At 56.0% G+C, this 22,815-nt stretch overlaps 1 protein-coding gene across 1 annotated transcript; it reads left to right on the forward strand.

The window, feature by feature from the left end:
- Positions 1 to 419: 419 nt before the first annotated feature.
- On the forward strand, positions 420 to 17,337 carry WNT11 (Wnt family member 11; the record flags this gene model as incomplete). Its single annotated transcript, XM_079708036.1, has 5 exons — positions 420 to 502; positions 7,842 to 8,077; positions 9,675 to 9,952; positions 12,746 to 13,038; positions 16,979 to 17,337. The coding sequence occupies 5 exons, from the start codon at positions 420 to 422 to the stop codon at positions 17,151 to 17,153; spliced, it is 1,065 nt and encodes a 354-aa protein (XP_079564162.1). The 3' UTR covers positions 17,154 to 17,337.
- Between the last annotated feature and the right edge of the window lie 5,478 nt (positions 17,338 to 22,815).

Consider the following 22,815-nt stretch of genomic DNA (forward strand, 5'->3'; position numbering starts at 1 on the left):
GAGGGTCTCTCTGTCTCTCTGCCTGGTCTCTCCGGAGTTTCTGGTCCTGTCGCCCTCTTCCCTTCCCGCCGGGGCCGCACTAGGTGGACAAGCCCTCGGCCGCGCTCCGGAGGCATTTAATTCGAGCCAGACGCCGGCCGCGTCCCGGGCTGTGCGGGGCGGGAGGCTACGCCAGCCGCGCGCCAGGCCTCCCCGGGCCCCGACCCCTCCTTTGTAATTTGAATAAAACGCCCCCCCCCGGCGTGGCCCCCGCCCCGCGCGCAGCCTTAACCCGCTGCCTCCGCTCTCCCCGACTGCAGGCGGCGTGCGCGCAGGAGGAGCGGCGTGCGCGCAGGAGGAGCGACGGCGGCCGGGCGCGCGGCGGGACTTCGGCGCGGCTTCCCCAGGGTGCGACCCCCCGGCGCGCCAGCCGCGCGAGGATGAGGGCGCGGCCGCAGGTCTGCCAGGCGCTGCTCTTCGCCCTGGCGCTCCAGACCAGTGTGTGCTATGGCATCAAGTGGCTGTAAGTAGGGACCCGCGTCCACGCACATGGGCCCCGGGACCCGCGGCTGGGGGAGGCGGAGAGCCTTAAGGGGCCCCCTGGATCCGGCCAGCGTGCCCAAGACCCGGGAGCAGAAGCTGCCTGGGGGTCGTGGCAAGTCACCCTTTTTAAGCCTCCTTTTCCTCCTCTGTTAAATATTGTCCTTACCTGCGGGAGGGGCAAGACAGGGCGTGGAGGACGACGGAATTGCCCTGTTCCGTGCGGCCGAGGGTTGCACAAGACCTCCACAGGGACAGATGGAAAAAGACCGTGGTCAAGGGGCCCAATCTAGAGGGTCTGCGCCCTGCACACAACGCCTGCTCAGTATTATGTTCCTTGACAGTCTCCTGACCCTAACTGGAGGTTCTCAAACAGTCCAGACCCCTCCACCTGGGTGACCTTGGGGAAGTGTCACTCAGCCTCTTGGGAGCCTCAGCGTCCTCCTCTGTCAAAGGAGGGTAAGATGAGAAGCAGCTCATGAAAGAACCCCATAAACTGTCGGATGCTGAAGGGTAGTCCTTTCGATAGAAATAGATAGAGGGGTAAGTGGGAGAGAGGGGAGAGAGACTCCTTTCCATCCAGCAGAAGGGAGTGCCTGCTCTGTGCTGGGCGGTGGGCAGGGAGGGCAGGGAGAAAGGAGTATAAGCCAGCCCCTTCCTGGAGGAGCTGCCCTCTGGTCTGGAAGAGATAAGCCCAGGCTGTAAATAACTCCAAGTGCCCCAGGAGAGCCCAGGGTGGTGTTGTGGGAGCCCAGAGGAGAGGAGAGCACCTGGTGGGGGGCACATCCTTGGGACCTGAGGTAGATTTTTCGTGGGTGGTGCTCCTAGGATGGGCCTGAGGAGTCTCTGGGAGTTTGGTGAGTGGGGGCAGTGAGAGAAGGGCACTTTGGGTGGAGGAACTCCCTGAGCGGTGGAAAAGTCCAGGACAAGACACAGTCTAGAGTTCCAGGTGGGGGGCGGGGAGCCATGCAGATAAGACAGGCATGGGACAGACTATGGGCTGGGGAGGGGCTTCGAGGACGGTTCGTGGATTAGCTGGAAGACGGGGCAATAGTGGCTGGGCCACCGGCAAACAGTCTCGAGGTCACCAGCCCTACCCCTTCTGGGGCTTAGTTATCCATTCATTCTCTTGAGAGGGGAACCCCATCTTCTTGCATTTCTTGTTTGTAAGGAGAAGCCTGAGCTCAACAGCTTCCCAGCCTGGGGGGCACCGGCTCTTCTCAGCCAGTCCTGACTAATTTTATGAGAAATCAGCCGCTTTCCTTCTACTGCTGGTACCTGGCACTGTCGCAGCTGGTGAGAACCTCCGATCAGGGAGCCCAAGCCCTCCTCACTCACCACCAACCTTTTACAGATAAGGAAACTGAGGTCCAGAGAGGGAAGGGCTTTGTTAAAGGGCCCAGGGAGCATCAGAGGCCAAGAACTGGGCTCGCCCCTAGAGTGTTCTGGGGGACATTGCTATAATTCCCACACCACAGTGGGAACGCCGAGGCTCTGAGAAATGTGTGCCTTTTACAGGCCCCCCTAGCTGGCACGTGGCTGGGTAGGGTCTGAAATAGATGGCTAGTTCAGCCCAACATCCATGCTGTCCCCACTGCATAGCCCAGGCTACCACAAAAAATGAGTACAACTCAGTGTCTGCCTTAAAAGAGCTCCCAGCCTGTTGGGGGAGACAGACATATAAAACGTACCAAGTGGACTTTGGGCTGTGTCCTAGGAGGGGGAGCATGGGAGCCCAGAGGAGGTGTGGTTAGCCCCACATAAGGGAGGTGACTCTGAGTCTGGCTTCAAAGGATAGATAGGATTTCGATGGCCATGGATGGAATGCAAAGCAGGCATCCTAGGCAGAAGGAACAGCAGGGGTAGGACGATGCGTGTGGGGAAACAGAGAAGCCAGGAATTACAGGAGCTTACTAGTAAATCCCCAGAGCTTTAGACATTTAACTTTGATAACACTCCTATGAAGTAGGTGACATTCTTATCGCTACCATTTTACAAATGAGGAAACTAAGGTACAGAGAGGTTAAGTAACTGGCCCAAGGTCACACAGCTAGTTAATTAATGGTGGATGTGGGATGAGAAGCCAGGCAGACAGGCTCCATGAAGCCAAACCTCTTTGATAGTGGTTAAACTCTTGCTGGAGCTGAAGATAGAGGGGGGAAGCAGGAGAAGGAGTGGAGTTTAAGAATAACAACTCTGTCTCTGTGTGTGTGTGTGTGTGTCTGTATATATATGTGGCCTTGGTACATGTCAGGCACTGTTCTAAGTGCTTGATGTATGTTGTTTCATTTAAATCTCCCAACCACCATGTGAGGTGGCTTCTGCCATCACCCTCATTAATCAGAAGAGGAAGTGGAGGCTCAGTGGGTCTTTAACGAACTGGGTGTCACAGCTAGTAGGCAGCAGAGGCAGGACTTGGAGTTAAGTTGGTGGCTCTGGGGCCTCTTGGTCACAGGGAGCCACAGGACAGTTGGGCACAGGGAAGGGTACGGTGGGGATGGGAAGCTGGGGACTCATCCAGGAGACTCAGCTGTCCTGGGGATGTCCCAGAGGACCCTGCTGCCCTGGGCTTTGGAAAGTGAGCTGAAGAGGAAAGGGGCATTTGACATGGGAAATGAAAGTAAACGTGGCTGAGTGACCCAGATTGCCCACCCACTGGGGACCTGGGACTCAGCTTGGGCTTTCTGTGGGGTAGGGGGTAAGGGAGAAGGGGTGGAAGCACCTGGTCAGAAATAACCTGGAAGACCCCTCCCTACCTCACCTCCCACCCAAGCCAGGTGCTGGGAGACTCAGACCAGAAGTGTGGGGACATCCTTTTCTGGCTGCCCTGTGGTGGGCAGGGAGGATGGTTCCAGTCTTCTGTGAACCACTGGGGTTGCCCAGTGAGGGGAAGGCCCAGGGTGGCTGGGAGGACCCATAAAGGCCACTCCACCCACCCCGGGCAGCCCCAAGCCTTCTGCTTACTCTGGGGCTGGGCCTCTTGAGGAAGAGTCCTAAGAGGTTCAGAAGGGACACAGCTGCCGCAGAGAGGCCAGGAGGAGCACCAGACCTGAGTTGGGAGGCCTGGGTCCCAGCCTGAGCTCTGCCAGTTCACTAGCCATGAGCCAGGCTTCAGGCAAATCAATCATGTTAGCCTCTCTGAGCCTCAGTTTCCTCATCTGTACAATGGGAGTGAAAGAGCCCTAGCCTGTGATAAGGAGTCCTGGGTTCTAGCTTGGCTGTGCCTCTGATTGGCTGGCTGTGTACAGGTCAGGGCAAGCCCTGCCCTTCTCTGGGCCTCAGTGTCCCCACTTCCACAATGGGGTGGGGACACTGAGGCCCGGCGAGGGGCAGTGACTTGCCCAAGGTGGAACGTTATATGTGCTGAGCTGGAGCTGAAACCCAGGTCTCTGTGCCTCCCCCGCCCCCACCATTCCCAGGAGAACCCCAACTCCTGAATGAGAGAGACCTCGGCCACCCCAGCGGCACCCTGGGCATAGGCCTCGCCTGTGAACTCTCTGTTTTCTTCTGTCCTCTCTTCCACCCTCTCCCCCACGCACCCACCCCCAGATAAACCAAAATGTTTTCAGTTAGGGGTGTGCTGCAGTGAGGCAAGCCGGAGGAGATGTCCAGACGGGTAACTCCCCCGCCTCCCACCCTAATCCTTGATTACCTCCCCAAGGGGGCCTTAGTTAGAAACGGTCATTACCACTAATTACCAGATGACCGCATCGCCCTCCTCGGGAGTGGAATCTGCTGCCTCCTGCCTCCTGATCTCCCAGTCTGCACGCTCCCGCGAGCAGGCCTCCCCCAGCACGCCGCAGCTGGCCGCTCTGTCCCAGCCGCTCTCTCCGCAGCCCCGCGCCCACCCAGGACCTCCAGAATGCTTCCCGTTTGTCCTCTGCCCACCTGGGCAGTCTGTCCCTCATCTGGGAGCATCCTCACCGGGCTTCCCTCATCGAACCTCTCTCACCACCAGCTAGGGAGGTGGATGCCTGATGACTTAAGAGATGGACACACTGACCCAGAGTGGCTCAGGGTCCCCAGACCCCAGGATCCCAGAGGACCCCTCCTCGGGAGCCACAACCTGAGCTCCCCAGGAAAAGTCTCAGCTTACATTATCCACTTTCTGAGCAGGAGCCCAGGGGAAGGATCTGGAAGGCAGCCACCCTGCATGAGTGCCTGCTGTGTGCCCGGTACCGTGCTGGGTGTTTTCTCCTGTATCTCCTGTAATCCTTGCTGTTGTGAAACAGAAAAGTGGCTCAGAGGGGAAGGATGGAAGCCGGGCAAGGGTGATGGGCAGAACAGGCTCAGGACAGGCTGAGTGTGGATGGCCCCAAGCCCAGTAGAGAGGGGACCTGGGAAGGTGAGGCCAGGTTTGAGGGAGGATGGTGTCCAGAGGAGGCCGAGCGCCTGGGCACTGGAGCGCCTCAGCGTCCTCCTCTGTACAAAGGGGGTGAGAATCTCCCAGGCCCCTCGGGCATTGTAAGAATGGGATGAAATGAGAGGCTCTGTAAACTGGGGAGTGCTGTGCCCACCTGGGACAGTGGGTCCATGCGCGCGGACAGTGTTTGCTAGGTGGTGGCAGAGGGGCTGTAACAACTAAGAAACAGGCTGAGGGGATGATATCTGTCCCCGTGTGGGCACCCCTCATCCAGTATGTGTTGCCGGAATTCAGGCAGCAGGTTCCCCAGTCACAGGCAGGGTCAGGCAACCATGCCTGAGGTCTGCATCCAGATACACCAGAGGTTTCTTGGCTCATGCCTTGGTGGGGTAGGGATGGGCCAGGGGTCGCAGTGAGGGAAGATGGCCCAAGATACCCACAGTCAATCTCAGGCTGGGTTGTGCTACTCCAACCACAGACACCAGGCCATGCCCACTTGCCCTGGGTCTGCTTCCCAGGCCTCGGGGATGATTTCTATATTTTGGAGGTGTAGATGGGTGGGGCATGGCAGAGAGAGGCAGCAGGGAGCAAACTAACCTATTAGTACCCAGTGTAGCACATGTTAACTCATTCAGCCCCTACAAGACCTCCAGGAGTCCCCATTTTTTAGTTGATGCTCAGAGGGGGGCAGCAGTTTACCCAGGATTGCCCAGCACATAGAAGCCAGAGCTTGAGCCACAACCCAGGTCTTCTGACTCCCTCTGGTCCAAGGTTCACGTGGCAACAAGCAAGGGATCCCGTTTAGGAATGCCCCGGGCGCTTCACATCCATTATCATGTTTAAGTCTCGCCATCACCTTTTGAAGTAGAATTTATCCTTTTCTTATAACAGATGAGGACCATGAGGCCCAGAGAGGTTGGGTAACTTACCCAGCTCACACAGCTGGTGCCCAAAGCCTGAGCTCTTCCCTGGGCCAGCCCATGAACTGGAACATCTGGGTCATTGCCTTATCATTGGTGACAGGTCTGTGCAGCCATTAGACGAGGGGCTCCTTGAGGAAAGGATCTATGTCTGGGAAGAGTTGGTGCTTAGTAAATATTTCTTCCACAAGTAGATCAAGTTCATTTATTCATTTAGGTACAGGAGCAAGGGGAAAGGCATTTCTGGCACCAGGAAAAGCCTGGGCATATGCTTGGTGGTAGGGCAGTCCCTGTCAGAGAAGCCAGGAGTCTGGTGTGGCAGATATGAGGACACATGGGGGACAAGGACGGGAGGCCAGAGAGAGCTTTAGGGCCAGGTTTTGAGGGGCCTTGAGGTCAGATGGCAACCCTTGGCCTTGACTGAGTGGGTGCAGGAAGCTAAGGTAGGAAAAAGCCACCAACGCAGTAATCTAGTAGCTTCCATCACAGAGCCCTGACCATGATGTGTCAGCCCTGGGCAGAGCATGTGACTCACATTGAGTTAATCCCTCGGACAATGCTGGGAGATTGATGGGAGAGGAGAGGTTACTTGACTTGCTCAAGGTCACAAGGGGAGTGGGGGTGACAGAGCCAGGAGTCGGCCCAGGCCCGTGCTGTTCTTTGGCACCAGGCTGCCTCTCTTGGGATCTCAGGCCAGGGCCTCGAGGAGCTGGGCCTCACCAGGTCTTGGTCCTGACGCTGGGTGAGGTTTGCTGTGGTCCCAGCAAGTGGGGCATCTAGCACTTGGGCCTGAAGATTGGCCCCTTCTTGCCGCCTGTCCCTCCAGGGTCTCTGCTGGGTTTCTGAGGACCAGCTAGCCCTAGGGTAGGGGGTGGGTCTATGTGGAACCCTTTAAGGCTGTGGGGTCCCTCTAGCCTACACTTAAGAGAAGGGGCTGCCTGATGCAGCCTGCTCCTCAGAGAAGGCCTGGGAGGAAGCTGAATGCAGGATCGACCCCTGGTCCTAGAGTCTTGGAATCCCAGTGCCCAGAACCAGGATCTGGAAGCTCTTAGGTCCTATAACATCACTAGAGGTCATAGGGACCCCCTAGGCCAGCATTTCCCAAAGCATGGAGGAGGTCAGCACTCCTCAAATATAGGGTTTTGTGCTCAGCAGACTTGGAAGTTAAACAAAACCAAGCCTGTTGCTTTGCTGCAGGACTTCTCAGGGCCTTTAAAATGTAAATGTGCATTACTAACTCTTCAAGGGGGGATGTAGTATATATCACATTCCCCAACTGTGCTTGATTGACCATGGATCCCTTTTTTCAGAGTGTCTCCCTGGAACCCATTCTGGGAAATACAGTTCAGAGGTATAGACACTGAGACCCAGAGAAGGACAGTGATTTATCTAAAGTCACATAGCAAGTTAATGGCTAAGTCCAATTTATCAGCAAATTGAGTGGCTCTTTAATCTTTTAATGAATCTCTTGCATGTATGTGGGATTTTACAGCCTAATAAATGGGTTTAATAATTAAATGAAGCCATAATGAGAAGCTCCTAACTCACACTGTACACCTAGTAAATGGTCCATTAATAGTATGTATTACTATGATGATGATGATTATAATAATCCAGCACTTAGCACAGTGTCTTAGCATGTTCAGTATTGAATGAATGTTGAATAAAGAGTAATCATTCACAGCTGTGTGGGACTAAATAAAGCAGTGGATATGAGTGCTTTGTGAACTATGAAACTGTTTATTGTTAGTATGATTATAATAAAGCTTAGGTAGGATAGGGGCCATGATCCTATGTTATGAATGAGGGCCTAAGGCCCAAAAAAGGACAGTGATGTGCCCAAGGTCACACGGGGGCAGGAGGGGGGACCGTTACTCTGCTGGGGACAGTGCTTGGCCTCCTGGTTTCCCAGCTCCTTCCAGCAAAGGCCCCAAGACTGTGGAGGAGAGGCTGGGGCCGGTACAGCGGGTGGAAGCAGCACGGCCCCTCACAGCCCTGACTTCCCTTCCATTGGTTGCTGCCTTTTGGCCTGTGTGCAGGGCGCTCTCCAAGACCCCGGCGGCCCTGGCACTGAACCAGACGCAGCACTGCAAGCAGCTGGAGGGCCTGGTGTCCGCGCAGGTGCAGCTGTGCCGCAGCAACCTGGAGCTCATGCACACCATCGTGCACGCCGCCCGCGAGGTCATGAAGGCCTGCCGCCGGGCCTTCGCGGACATGCGCTGGAACTGCTCCTCCATCGAGCTCGCCCCCAACTACCTGCTTGACCTGGAGAGAGGTAGGGGGCCAGCGGAGGCTGCTAGGGCCTGCGGAATGCATGCGGGTGGGGCGGGGTGGATGAATTCAGGCATAAATCTATGTGTGTTTAGATAGGTGGGTGAATTCATGGATGGATGGCTGGAAGTGTGATGGGGGGATGAGTGAATAGCTGGATGATGGATGGATACACGGATGGGTGGGTGGATGAATTAATCATGGACATGGGTATTGGGGCGTGAATTGTTGAATGAATGAACATATAGTGAGTGAATATACCAATGCGGGGAGCCTGAATGACCGTACAAATGCACATGTACCCCTCACGCCTGAACAAAGGAATGAATGATGCAGGAAGGCTCTGGGGGTGGGGGGTCTGTAATGAGAATACGACTGAGCCTGCCCTCGGGGCAGACAGGTGTGGAGCAGTTAATTCTAGACCATCCCGACTGAAGGTGCTGGGAAAGTCACAAAGTGATGTAGGGACTAAAGAACATCTGTGGAGAAGACTTCCCGGAGGAGGTGGCTTCTGGGGGTGGATTTGGGGGTCCTATGTATCACAGAGAGGCTTCTGAAGGGTAGGAATGCCCCAGTGGATCTCATCTTTCCCCCGCACGGTGACAGCTAACGTTTGTGCAGCACTTTACAAAGCCTCCTTCCTTCCTGAATTATCTGAGCTCCAGAGCAAGCCTGTGAGGTAGGTATTATCATTCCCACTCTACAGTTAAGGATACTGAGGCTTGAGAAGGGGGGTAACTTGCTTGGACGCAAGGCCAGGACACCCCACTGCCAAGGCACATCGGGCTCCATCTTAGTTTGCTAGGGCTGCTGTAACGAAGCCCCATGCACTGGGGAGCTTCTGACAACAGAAGAATTGACTCACGATGCTGGAGGCTGGAAGTCTGAGGTCAGAGTCAAGGTGTCAGCAGGTCTCCCTCTGAAGACACTGGGGGAGGATTCGTCCCTGCCTCTTCTTAGCTTCTGGGGGCTGCCGCAGTCTTCGGTGTTCCTTGGCTTGTAGCTGCATCACTTCAGTCTCTGCCTCTGTCACGTGGCCTCCGCCCTCTTTGTCTCTGTATCCCAAATTCCATCTTCCTATAAGGACGCCAGTCATTGCATTAGGGCGCACTCTGCTCCATCTAATGACCTCATCTTAGGTCAGTTACACCTGCAAAGACCTTATTCCTAAATAAGGTCACATTCACAGGGACCAGGGGTCAGGACTTGACCATATCTTTTCAGGGGACACATTTCACCCCACAGCAGGCTCTTTGCTCACTGGTCTTTGAGGAGCTCAGGGACTGGGCCTTCTGCTCCCAAAAGCAGCCCCTAACACTGGGTGCAGGGCAAGCAGGAAGGAAAGTGCAGCATGGTGAGCATGTGAGTGAGGGTGTGCCCTGGGGGGCTGGCTTTGCGTGCTTCGTGAGAGAGTGTGCGGGTCAGCTAGTGCCTTTGGGGGAGGATGGGGGCGTGACAGATGAATGGTCATCGTGCCATCCTCCACCTGCTCGCTGCCCCTTTCCCAGCCCGACCCCGCAGAGGCAGGTGGGGGCCCTCAGGTCTGGGCAGGGTCCTATCCCTGGGTTGCCCGCCCAGGCTGACCCCACACCTCCCCACAGGGACCCGGGAGTCAGCCTTCGTGTATGCGCTGTCGGCGGCCGCCATCAGCCACGCCATCGCCCGGGCCTGCACCTCCGGCGACCTGCCCGGCTGCTCCTGCGGCCCCGTCCCAGGTGAGCCACCCGGGCCCGGGAACCGCTGGGGAGGATGTGCGGACAACCTCAGCTACGGGCTCCTCATGGGGGCCAAGTTTTCCGATGCTCCTATGAAGGTGAAAAAAACAGGATCCCAAGCCAATAAACTGATGCGTCTACACAACAGTGAAGTGGGGAGACAGGTAACCACCCCCCACCCCCCCCAGATGGTTGTGCTTGTGCCAATTGGCCAGAAAAGGGCCGCCCAGTGTGCCCCAGTGGAGGGGTGGCGGGGGGACGGGCCCTGATCCACCCACACTGATGTACTCCTGGCCTCCCCTGGCTCTTCCCTCTCCAGCTGCTTGGGGCTTGCCTGGCTCCTCCTCCTCCAGGGGGTCCACCAGGATTTGGGTTGGAGAACGTTGGTGGAGCAGAAGGAGCACTGAGCTGGGAGTCAGGAGCTCTAAACTCACTGTGTGACATTGGGCGAGTCACTTCCTCCCTGGCCTCAGTTGTTCCCATCTATAAAATGGGGTGGGTTGGTGCTCTCTGGTCCCCATTGGTCACGTTCCTCAGGCTCTTCCTTTGGGGCTCTGGGCCAAGGCCGGTGTGGAAGGAAGCACGGGAGGGCTGCGGAGTTTCCTTGGATCTAATGCGGACTCTCTCCCAGCTCCAAAACCCACCCCAACCTCCTAAACACGGTTTCCCCTCCATGTCTGTTATTATCAGTGTTGCATTAATTCCTCACCTCATTCCACAGGAGGTTGGGGTGAATGCATACGTGAATGAATGGACCTTTTTATTTTTTGAAAATTAAAAAGAAACAAAACTTTGTACCAATCGGTGTGCCAGACACTGTGGTGGGTGCTTGATTAGTTTTCTCTCCCGTAGTCCACAAAACCACACTGTGAAGAGGTACTGTTACCTCTCCTTACAGATGGGGAACTGGTCCCGGAGGGGCAGAGTGTCAGGTGTGGATGGCATCTCATGACCTCTTCCCTGCAGCCCCGTTAGACCCATTATGCAGAAACACCACATGAGGCAGAAGGAGCTTAGGTGGCTTGGCCAAGGACACACAGTGCAATGGAGCCCAGGTCTATGGGACTCCAGGTCTAGAGGTTTCCTTGTCCTCACCTTCCTCTCTCTCTGGTCTCCCTCTTGTAAGGATTCTAGAATGTCCAGGCCATTTTTGGGCAGTTGGGGAAACTGAGGCCAAGTCACCCTGTGGATCTGTAGCAGAACCTGGCTAGGGACCCAGAACTCCTGCCTCCCCACCCTGCTGGCCCACCCCCCACCCTTGGAAATCCATTGGGAACCCTTCACCCAGCCTCCTGCCCAAGAACCCAGCCCCACTCCTGCCCATGGCCAGGCCTGAGCCTCATGCTGCCAGGGGTCCAGCCGTCCCATCCCACAGTGCAGTCCAAACAGGGTCCTCAGCCTCAGAGGCACATCAGCCCTTTCCCAGGGGCCCAGCCGTCCCATCCCACAGTGCAGTCCAAACAGGGTCCTCAGCCTCAGAGGCACATCAGCCCTTTCCCAGGGGCCCTGATGCCAAGGGGCTGGCCTCCCTGGGGCCATCTGCAAGGTCCCGGGAGGGTAGATGACAGCTCGTTCAGCGCCGGCACCGTGGCCTCAGGAAGCCTGGGCCCCTTCCCTCCATCTGAGCTGAGAAGCTGAATGTGGTTTACCTCTCCTGGATGACTCAGAAGTACCTTGTGCCCTTGGGAGGCCGAATGTGCCCTGCAGTCGGGTTCACTTCATTATGTGCTCTCCACAGGCTTTGCTGAGACAGTTCCAGACTCTAGACCCAAGTGGACTCCCTCATTCCCCACTTCCTGGCACTGTGAGGGGTAGGGAGCCCTGGGGCCTTGACCAGCTTCCTCACTAACTCCCTGTGTGATTTTGGGCAAGTCCTTGCCCTCTGTGTGCCTCAGTTTCCCCATCTTTTTGATGCAAGGGTAGGCCCAGGGGACCCATAACCCTTGCAGTGGAGTACACAGGGCAGGCGGGGGTGTGGGCAGAGGGATCTGAATCCTGTGTGCAAGGAGTTGGGGCTTAGACTGCAGAACTGAAAGGCCTGCAGAAAGCGTCCAACTCATGCCCCTCAGGTACACAGGGAGAAACTGAGGCCTGCGAAAGATAGTGGCACAGAGTCACTTCCAAAGCCAGGGCTACTGTCTCCCCAGGCCCCAAGCCCAGGCCTCCCCTCTACACCATAATTCTTACTTAGACTGATTTTTCAAAACCAAATATTGATTTAACTTTTGTAGTTCACAAAACTCTTTCATATATGTCATCTCGTTGAATCCTTTCAACGACTCTGCAAGGTAGCAATTACACACCCGCTCAGCACACGTGAAGACAGGTGCTGAGTGCTGACGCGGCACCAGGCAGCAGAGGGGAAGGCCAGCCAGGCCAGGGGGCCCACCCCCAAGCACCCACCTCTTGCCTCTTCTTCCCTCTCTCCCTTCCTTTTCTTCTCCCCGCCACCTTTTTTTCAGCAAGCATTTTGTGAGAGAGAAAAAGCATAGAATAATGAAAAGCCATGGCTTTTGGAATTGCTCTCAGTCCTGGGTTCAAATCCCAGCCCAAGATCTTCTAGCTGTGTAGCCTTGGGCAAGAGACTCAGCCTCTCTGAGCCTTCATTTCCTCTTTTTTAAATGGGGAAATGAATGATATCCCCCATGAAGGGCTTCTGTGATGATGAAGGCATTTTAAGTGTGAGAGCCCTTGGTACACTAGGTGTATAAATGGCATCTGTTACCCCTGCAAGAGCCACTCTCTTCCTGCCCCTCCCAGCTGCACCCCCAGGTTGGAGGAGGAGCTAAGGATCCACAACACCCCCCAGCTTTAGAGCAAAAAGCCCTGTCACTTGAGGCCCGGAGCAGGTGGTGACTCCCTGCGAGCACTGGCAGGCAGAAGGGTGGAACAGGGCCCCGGGGCAGGCCAGGGAGGGGGCTCCGGCTGCCCAGCCCGACGCCCTCCGCTGTCCGCAGGCTCTGCGTGCCTCTCTGGAAATGAAGTGTAAGTGCCACGGGGTGTCTGGCTCCTGCTCCATCCGCACCTGCTGGAAGGGGCTGCAGGAGCTTCGGGATGTGGCCGCCGACCTCAAGACCCGCTACCTGTCGGCCACCAAGGTGGTGCACCGACCCATGGGCACCCGCAAGCACCTTGTGCCCAAGGACCTGGACATCCGGCCTGTGAAGGACTCGGAGCTCGTCTATCTGCAGAGCTCCCCCGACTTCTGCATGAAGAACGAGAAGGTGGGCTCCCATGGGACGCAGGACAGGTAAGGGCCCGCCGCCAGCCTGGCAGGAAGGGTCAGCCATGTGGCACATGCCCCATCCCAGCTCGGGGCCAGGCACATAGTCAGCATTTGGGGAACGGAGTCCCCGCCCAGTTGAACGCCAGATGGAGGTGTGGGGTCCCAGGGGCCCCTGGCAGAGCTCCTGGGCGTGGCTGTGATGCACCTCGCCCAGGCAGGGGCTCCTGGGGAATGGAGGCTCATGGGAGGCCCCCATCCCACCTGCCCCCTAGTGTAGGAGACAGAGGGGAAGAGACAGTGACTGTAGTGGGAGACAGGGGCTGGGAAAGAGGCTGCCCGACATAAAATAGATCCTCAGTAACTGTCCGTCAAATGAATAAGCGAAGGATAAATGTCATACAACCTGGGAGCTGGACCCATGAACTGAGGCACAAGGGGAGGTGGGAGCAGTGGCCAGCCCATGGCCGCACAGCAAGTCTGCCCGGTGTGGAGCTGGAGCCAGGACAAGCGCTTTTCAGAGGGGCGGCAGGAGAGGGAGGTCGGCCTGCGTTGTGTGGAGAGACGGCGCTCCCGTGCCCCCGCCTGCGTTCACCCACCTCCCAGATCCCAGCTTTCTCCCCCGGTCCTCCATTTCAGAGCCAGAGCTGGGGTCCCTACAGCAGGTCCCATCACAGATCCTGAAGCCGATTCAGGACAGGAGAGAAGGAGGGAGCCAGTGGTGACTACAAACCTACTATGTGCCAGGAAAGGCTGGTGAGGATTCAGGGGAACAGCTCTTCCCGGAGATGGTTCAGGAGGAATCCAGTCCTGAAATGCTATAAAGAAATAGTTCCGCAATCAAATACGTTGGGAAATTCTCTTTGGCGATTTGCAAGGCACGAGAACATATTAAAAGGCTCTGAGGAATCCCGCAGTAAAGGATCTGTCTAAGCCAGTGTTTCCCAGAGGTGTTTGGCTGTGGAACTCTTTTATTAAGGAGCCCCTAATAGCATTCCACAAAACTAGTGTTCTTCCAGGTTAAAAGAATATTGAACCAGAGTGAGGGTGTCTGAGAACGTGTCTGGCACATAGTTGGTGCCTGGCCAGCTTTTGCTTCCTCCTCAGCCCACGTTCCTGTCTCCAGGAGAGGGGGACTGCTTTGGGGGGCTCCATCCTCACAGGCCAGGGCAACAGGCTCTGCAAGGAGGCCCAGGCTCCCATCTGGAGGCCAGATTGAGAGACTCAGGCAGAATGAAGATGGAACCAGGTCAGGCCAGGGAGACAGGAAGGAGCGAGAGTCTGGGCTAAGGCAGCCAGGGTGGGTGTGATGAGGATGGGGTTGGGGGGAGGATTCTAGAACCCAGAGGGCCTGGGGGAAGCACATTGAGGACCCCAGAGCAAAGAGAGGGTCTTCCTGGATCCACGGGGCGCTGTGTGTGTGTGTGTGTGCATGCACGCACGCGTGTGCGTCAGGGAAGGACAGTTCCCACCCTGACGCTGCAGTTTCCTAGCTGTAGACCTTGAGCAAATCCCTTCACCTACCTGAGGCTCAAGTCTCGTCTTCTGTGCCAAGAGGATGATACCAATCACCTGGGAAGGTTGGCAAGTGATTCTAATCACATTTACGGAGCACCCCCTCCTTGCTGGGTGGTGTCAGTGCCGTAGGAAGGGTTTGTGAATGACAGTCTCCCTTCCCCGAGGCTGCCAGGCCTCCTCCTTCCCAGCTGTCCCGACTCTGCACCTAGGACTTGCCCCCAAACTATTGACGAGGAGGCCCCATTCCACAGCACCAGCTACCACCCTTGCTTTCTCAGAATGCTATCCCCCACCACCCGCCAGGCTTCCTGGCATGCTCAGCCCTGGGCCTCTGCAGACACCTGTATGGGTCAGCTCTTTCTGCAGTAACAAACAGCCCCTACATCTCAGTGGTTCACAACCACAGATACTTCTTACAGCATTACATGAGGCTCTGGCAGGCACCAGGGATGGGGAGGGACATCAAGTGCTCAGACTGTGACAGGGAAAACGGGGAGCCCAGAGGGGCCCTGACTCAGCCTAGACATCAAGGAAGGCTGCCTGGAGGAGGGGAAACGTGAGCTTTACTAGATTAGGGATTTGGCAGGTACAGGGGGTTGGATGCAAATGACCTTTGTTAACTGTAAAAGGCAGGTACACAGGTGGTACACGTGGCTGGGCCCCTAGCTGGGCAAGATGCCCTCCTCAAATCCAGCCTGGTGAACTGAAGCCTCCTCAGCAGTTCCTATTCCAAACTCTGAAACCTGCCCTTTCTCCAGGCCCCAGCCTCCCCAGCACCCCCTCACAGGCACCATCGCGGGTCTTGTCTGACTCTGAGGTTGGAGGCCAGGTTTCAAACGGTGCATGTCAGGGACCCAGAAATAAAAATGAAACTCTGCCCCCTTTCACTGCTCTTTCCCAAAGGAGACATCCAGAGACCTTCAGGTTCAGGCTGAGGGAGACTAATGGTGTCGAGCGACTAAACAAAGCCCAGAAATGTCAAGTGACTTGCCTTAAGTCACACAGCCAGTAAGCAACAGAGCTGGGGTTTGAACCCAGGTCTCTCTGGCTCTGGGGCCTGTGTTTTTTCTGCTGTGCCCTCCTGCCTCCTGCCTGGAACTGCTTACGGTCCTCACACGCAGGTTGCCGTCTCCTGACTCCCCCTCCAAAGTGCTCCCCTGCTTCCCTCCCCGTGGCTCCTTCCCAGCTCAGGCCTCAGCTTCTCTTACTCAGCTGCTGCTGGCAGCAGCCTCCCTGGCCTCCCTGCCTCCAGCCCTGCTCCTCCATCCATCTCTCAGTCCCCTTAGATTAGGTCAGGTCAGGGTGTTTGTCCTCCTTGCCCCAACACCCTTTCTCCTCCCCTTGGTTTTAGATTCCTGTTCATCTTTCATGCAATGGCCTGGATGATCCCTCCCCCTCCAGGAAGCCTTCTTGAGCTCTCACAGACCCCGTGCTCACCCTGTGTGATGCTGGGAAAGTCCCTTCCCCATTCTGTGCCTCAGTTTCCCCATCAGGAAATATGAGGGTTGGATTTGGTCATCTCTAGGGCTTGCCCACCTCAGACATTCTGGGATTCCTTGGTCCACATGGCTGTGGGGATCCAGCTGCATCCCATGACAGCATCCCTGTCTAGCCTAAGCCCAGCTAGATGAAATGCCAACCTGCACAGATGTTTCTTCGCTAGACAGAAGAACTGATGGTAAGGATATTTGGGTTTTATAGCGACCTTCAAAGTGTCTTCTTTGCCCACAGGAGTGATTCAGGAAGAAATGCAGCCCCTGGCAGCCCATGGGTTCTCTGCCCTTTAGGATGGGGAGAATATGCACTGGATTTGGTTTCAGGACCCCTGAGCTTGAGCCCTGCTTATCCACAAACTCCTGTGAGACCTTGAGCAGGCCTCTGCCCTTTGCTGAGCCTGTTTCCATCTGTAAAATGGGCATAGTAATTCCACTGACCCAAAGACCCTGCCTGCCTCGGATAAGATAAAATACTGGAGGGAAGCACCTGATTCAAAGGGGGCAAATTATTGATGGACCCTCTGTCTCCACCAAGAGAGTGCCAAAAGCTTACTTTGCCTCACATCCAACGCCATTTGTTTGTTTCAGAATTTGTCCTGGGGTCTAAAAGTAGAAACGATCTTTACGCTTGTTACAATATAATTAAGGATTAAATACGAAGATAGGATTATTAGTGGTTTGAGACACTTTCAAGTATTTAGAAGTAGAAGATATAGGAAAAGAGACAAAGGAAACAAAACACCCCCTCATTTTGACGAATGCCTATTGGAAATATAGGGAAAAGTGAGAAGTACCCCTGGGAAAGAGGGTTATTTTAAATTCCCCAAAGACCAAAACACTGTCCAAGGGGGACTGAGACTGCAGCTGTGGTCAGAGGAGGCTGGGGCTGCCTGGCTGGGAGTGGGGGGACTGGTGGGTGACAGGATGCTCACTGACCTCCCCTCCCCCTCCAGGCAGTGCAACAAGACGTCGCATGGCAGTGACAGCTGTGACCTCATGTGCTGTGGACGCGGCTACAACCCCTACACAGACCGTGTGGTCGAGCGGTGCCACTGCAAGTATCACTGGTGCTGCTATGTCACCTGCCGCAGGTGTGAGCGCACGGTGGAGCGCTACGTCTGCAAGTGAGGCTGCTCCGCTCCTCGGGGACCCTCAGAGGCTGGCCAAGGGGCCTGGAGACGCCCCATGGATTTTGGCTTGTGAATTCCAGATGCTAGACGTGGAAGGAGGCTTGTCCTTTGCCTCCACTTGGAAACCAGGAACAGAAGGCCGGGCCACCCGGGAAAGAGGGCCAGGACATCAAAGGAAACCGACAAGATTAAAAATAACCTGGCAGCCCGAGGCCCTGGAGTGCCCACCTGCTGCCTTCCAGGCGGGTCTAAGAAGCCAGGGGCATGGGTTTGGCAAGACTGGTACAGACTCGACCTTTCCTAGCCAGAGACCCCAGCCTCCTGGGAAGTGGGAGGTCAGCCTCTCCTCACCAGAATGTTCTGCAGGCCTCGCCCTCAAGAACCCCCGGCCCACCCCAGGGTCTGAGCCTACTGGGCTCACCACATGGAACCACTAGCTTGGGTTGTAAATGTTTCTTTGTTTTGTTTTGTTTTTCTTCCTCTGGGATGTGGGAGCTACAGAAATATTTATAAAACATAGCTTTTTCTTTGGGGCGGCTGGCCTCAATTCCTCTTTATATATTTTATATATATAAATATATATATATATGATGATCTGTATTTTAAACAAGCTCTTTAAACAGCTGTATGAAATAAATGCTGAGAACCGCAGGCTGCCCCTGCAGTTTCTGGCCTCAAGTGAGCTCAGAGGATCCTGGAGCTGGTTGGGTGAAGTCTCCGGTTCCCAGGCGAGGCGGCGTCCGATTGATGTTCCCCACACGCTCCACCACCCAGCTCAGGCCCCAGCCTCCTTGTAAGATCTCCCGGTCAAGGGCGAGGACAGACGTCTTGAAACCCAAACCCAGCTGGCAGACTCTTTGTTCCCCAGGGACACACATGCAGGCGCACATAGCCTGGCTGTGTCATCAGACCTGCTAAGTGGCTTCAAGAGAAAACCTACCCGGGAGCTGGGAATGCAGACCTCAGGGAGGTGGTGGTGGAACCGCGCCCCAGCTAGCCCTAGCAGGGTTTCTGTGTGAAACCTGTGGGGAGGGCTTTTCCCTCCCTAGCCTCAGTTTCTCCATTTGTAAAGCTGGTGGTGGAAATTGAGGGCTGGTTGGAAAAGGCCCCCAGCTTCATGTATGGACCAGGCTGGCTGCAGTGGGTGTGGTTGGATTCCTGTTCTGTTTTGAAGGTGGAGCCATTAGATTTGTTCTTTTCATGGTTGTGGGACTTGAGGGCCAGGAGGACCGAGAAGGACTACGAGGGTTTTGGCCGAGTGCTTGGAAGCATGCTGGGACGGGGGGTGGAGAGAGAACTATAGGGTTCAGACTCGGTGGAGATTGTGATGTCGGTTGGGTCCCAAGTGGAAATCCTGAGTAGACGGGCAGATAATCAAGCCTGGCTCTGAGGAGAGCCTGGGGCTGAGATTCACATTTGGACATTGTCACTAAAAGGCGGGATAGAAAAGCAAAGAGGGCCAAGACTTGGGCCTGGAGCATTTGCACTTTGGAGGTCAGGGAGATGAAGAGGAAAAGAGGCGAAGAGACCAAGAGGTAACAGCCAGGAAGATGGAGAATCCTGGGGGTCTTAGCTGTTGCCAGGTGAATAGAAGGTCTTGGAGGGGTGTGGGTCCCAGTTGCTCTCTGAGCTTCAGCCTCTCTTCCTGGGACATGGGCAGCACTGATGAGCAAGTAAAGAGTATCCCGGGCTACAGTAGGTCCCCCAAACGGAAGTAATTATTAATCATCTGTATCTGCTCTGGCTGTGACCACGCCAGACAAAGGATGTGAAAGAACATTATAAACTGGACTTTGGTGCACAGGGAGGAGACACAAACGCTGAGGGGAGAGCTCTCCACTCCCCAGAGCCAACTGAGACACAACCTGGGATGGTGGGGGCAGATCCAGGGTGGGATGGCGTGGACACGCCCGCAGAGACTGGACCAATCACAGGGTGGGAAGAGGAAGTGCTGTGTGGCCAGAGTCACAGAATCAGAGGCTGGAAGGAAGCTCGCTCAAGGTTAGTCTTCTGGTCTCTCAATCTGTTTTGCAGATGAGGAAATTCCAAGATGGGAAGGGCCTTTCCTGTGGTCACAGAACTGATAAGAGGCCGAGGGCTGGTGATGGGGCATTGCAGGGTGGGCCTCCCACCAGCATCTCTGCAGAAAACTCAGCCTCTGTTGAACAAGCACCTGGAGTGTATGCTCTCCCAGGTTCAGGGCCGCCCCTGCTCCACCTTGGCTCCCATGGCCCATAAAACCAATCCCCAGTTCCCTGGCCTAGCATACAAGTCCCCTCCCCCAGGCCCCAGATGACTCTTCCAGCCACATTTCCTGCAACTTCCCAGGCACCCTCTCTGTTCAGCCTCCATTTGGGCATCTGCTGTTCTTCCACAGCAGGCCTGGAATGTCATTTTCCCTGCTGGAATCCCACTCAGCCTTCAGAGCCATCTCTACAAAGCCTTTCCCGATGCCCTCAAGCTCTATACAACTCTTTGAACCTTTAAACCATCACACTCATGCTCACAGTGGCCAGCCACTGCCCACTCTTCCTCCAAGGCCCAAGTAAATGGTCCCCTCCTCCAGGAAGTGTTCCCTGACCACCCCCAGCCTGGGCCAGTGGCCTCTTCTGGGTTCCCCCGGCCTCTGTATTCCTCTCCCACTTTTCACTGAGCCAAGGTGTTGCAGAGGTTTGTGTTGTGTCTGTGTCTGCCTCACCCTCCCCCCAACTACTGCCGCCCCGGTCCGGGGCCTCCTCATGGGCTGGGACAAGCCCAATTCACCCATGGGGCTCCAGGGTCCAGCAAAGTCACCCTAGGGGCTGAGTACATATCTTGGAAATGTTGGATTTTGTGGTGTGCTTCAGACCTTAACCAGGACAAGCAAATGGGGAAACCAGACCAAGGCCCCAGAATGACTCTCAGAAAGGGTGGTCATAATAATGTAACTGCTACCTGTTATTGTGCACCTACTATGTGCTATTCCAAACACATTGTCCGGATTCAGCTTCACAGCAGGCCCAGGTGGGTGTTGTTATCTCCATCCAACAGGTCAGAAAAGTGAGGCTCTGAGAGGGGAGGCCACTTGGCCCAGATCTCACAGTAAGTTCATAGCAGTGCGGGGCTGGGAGCCCAGGTGTGTCTGACACCAAACCCCTTCTCACACGTCCTCACTCTGGCTAGGCATGGGAGAGCATGTGGAAAACCAAAGGCTGTTTCTGTCTCAGGACAGGAGACCCAACTGGGCCCCTGACTCAGTGGCCCTGCTGCTGTACCTGCCGCTGGCCAGTGCCAGGCCTGCAGGGAAGCTCTGTACCTTTCCGGCTGGTCGGGGTGGGCAACCCAGGGGCCATGGAGAGCTGCTCCCTGGACTGTTCCTCCCTGGACTGCTCCTCCCTGGCAAGGTCGGGGCTCTAAGCATTCGGCTAAGCCGAGCCCTTACTCAGGTGAGGCGGGGTGGACCCTCACCAGTGTGAATCCCAGAAACTTGGAACTCTTGGTGTCCCAGGATCTCCCTGTGTTCAGAGATTTAGAGCCATAATACCTTGGTACCTTGGACTATTGGAGTAAATATCCTCAAACCATTGCATTGGAACCCCTGTAGAGGCCCCCTGAACCAGTAGCAAACCCAAAGAATTTAAAAGGCCCAGGTATTGTTCTGTGGGTGTCAAAACGCTTGTCACCAGCAGGATTCCTGACCTGGGCCACACTCCTTCTCCCTTCTTCCTACAGGGACAGCAGTCCCAGACTGGGAAAGCCCTAGAGATGGAAGCTCCCCAGGGATGATGGCACCAGCCACTTTGAGGAGGCTCCTGAACCAAGTGTGGGAGGCCAGCTGGAGACACGGGAGGGACAGGGCCCGGGGAGAGAGACAAGAAGGCGGCAGAAAGGAAACAGGAACTCTTGAAAAGAGGGAGAGATTAGCTTGGTGGGAAAGGAGAGAATGGGCAGATAAGGCCCCCCGGGGAGGCCAGGTCAGGCCAGCGGAACAACGAAGCAGGGACTGGGCCCAGCTTGAGCAGCCTGACGGTTTATTGTTCCTTAGGTCATGGAGACCAGCTGCCAGTTTACACAGACCAGACCTCCAGCAGGATGCAGGCCCCAGCATGGGACCCCAGACCCAAGAGGGGCTGGCTGGCGCAAGGGGGAGTTTTGGGCTGGGAAACAGGAAGTCCAGCATCTTTTCTGCTCTCTTGCTGTGTGACTCAAGGCAGCCACTGGCCCTCTCTGGGCCTCTGCAGTGGTTGTCTCGTTTAATTCTCAAACGATTCTGAGGGGTAGTGTCCAGTATCTGTGTTTTATTGATGAGGAAACTGAGGTGCAGAGAGAGAAGCAATGGCCCAAGGTCACAGAGCCATAAGTGGCGGAGCAAGGATTCAAGCCCTAGGCTGCCTGGCTCCAAGTCCATGATGGGCATCCCAGGGATGCAGGCGGCCTCCAGCTGAGTGAATAGTTGATTCTGAGCCATTGGAATGGCAGGATGGGGCGTCACACAGAGGGAAAGAGAACAAGGCAAGACTGAGCCGTTCTTGACATCTGTCGCAGGGACTGGGGACTGTGGTCCAGGCACAGATGTCAGGTGCCTCATCCCCATGGCCGTCGGGCCATAGCTCAGCCAACATGTCCTGCCCTGTCCTCCCCGGCTGAGGAGCTCACCATCAGCTGGGTGCCTGGACTCCCAGGAGCCACCTGTGTGTTGGGGTGGGGGGTGAAGCACACGTGTCCCCCTTCAGGGGGCCCCCAGCTCCCAGTTAGTGTAGAAGAGATGGCTGAAGTCAGATGACAGGCAGAATTCCGGGGGCTTTGGGGACTGGGGGGCGGGAAAGCCCACTTCTCTCAGAGTGTCGGGGTAAGGAGTGGGAAGTCTGAAGGACTACTCAGAGGAGGTGCCATGGGCACTGGGTCTGGAAGGTGAGTAGGATTTCAGGAGATGGAGAAGGAGGCGAAGGGGAGGGTCTGCAGGGTTTGCTTGGAGGAGGCCAAGAAGTGGGGTGTGGCAGCACAGGTCCAACCCAGGCTCCCCCCGGCCCCAGGTGGGAACGTCGGAGCTAGGTGTCTAAGACCACCCCACCAGGGCGCTAGCTGCCAGCTGGTCTGTCCACCACCTGCCCACCAGGCCCCCGCCCACCCTCAGAGATGGCTGGCTTCAGGCAGAGCAATTTAACAGCTGCACGTTTAACAGGTCCCTTTGCTCCCGTAGACCAAATCAACATTCGCTAGGCTCCCCAGACCTGTGGCTGCTGAAGACTCTGCTTATGGGACCCTCGGTCCCCATTGCCTCACCTGCTGGGCTCCCTCGGGGGCCCAGATGGGGGCGTGGAAGGGTTGGGGCAGGGGCGGAGTGCAAGGAGGTGGCAGATCACACAACTGTCCCAGACAGGCTGGCAGTGGGGATGGGGCTTGTGAGAGGCCCAGACCCCAGTGCTTCTGGACAGGGGCATGGCTGCAGTTACAGCCAAGTGTTTATTTTATGTCTCCAGCATCTTTGCATCCATAGAACCATGCCGTCCCGAGGCGGCTGTGGAGCGGGAAGCTGGCTGAGAGGCGCTGGGACAGCAGCCTCTTAGGCTGCGTTTGAAGGCACCTTCTGACTCAAGATTCTGGTTCACTTTTCTTAGATTCTGAAACTCCATCCAGGCCATTCCACAGTCCTGGGAGTTCAGGACCCAAGACTGGAGGAC

Source organism: Hyperoodon ampullatus (assembly GCF_949752795.1).
Source record: "Hyperoodon ampullatus genome assembly, chromosome: 7".
In the NCBI taxonomy this organism is placed as follows: Eukaryota; Metazoa; Chordata; class Mammalia; order Artiodactyla; family Ziphiidae; genus Hyperoodon; species Hyperoodon ampullatus.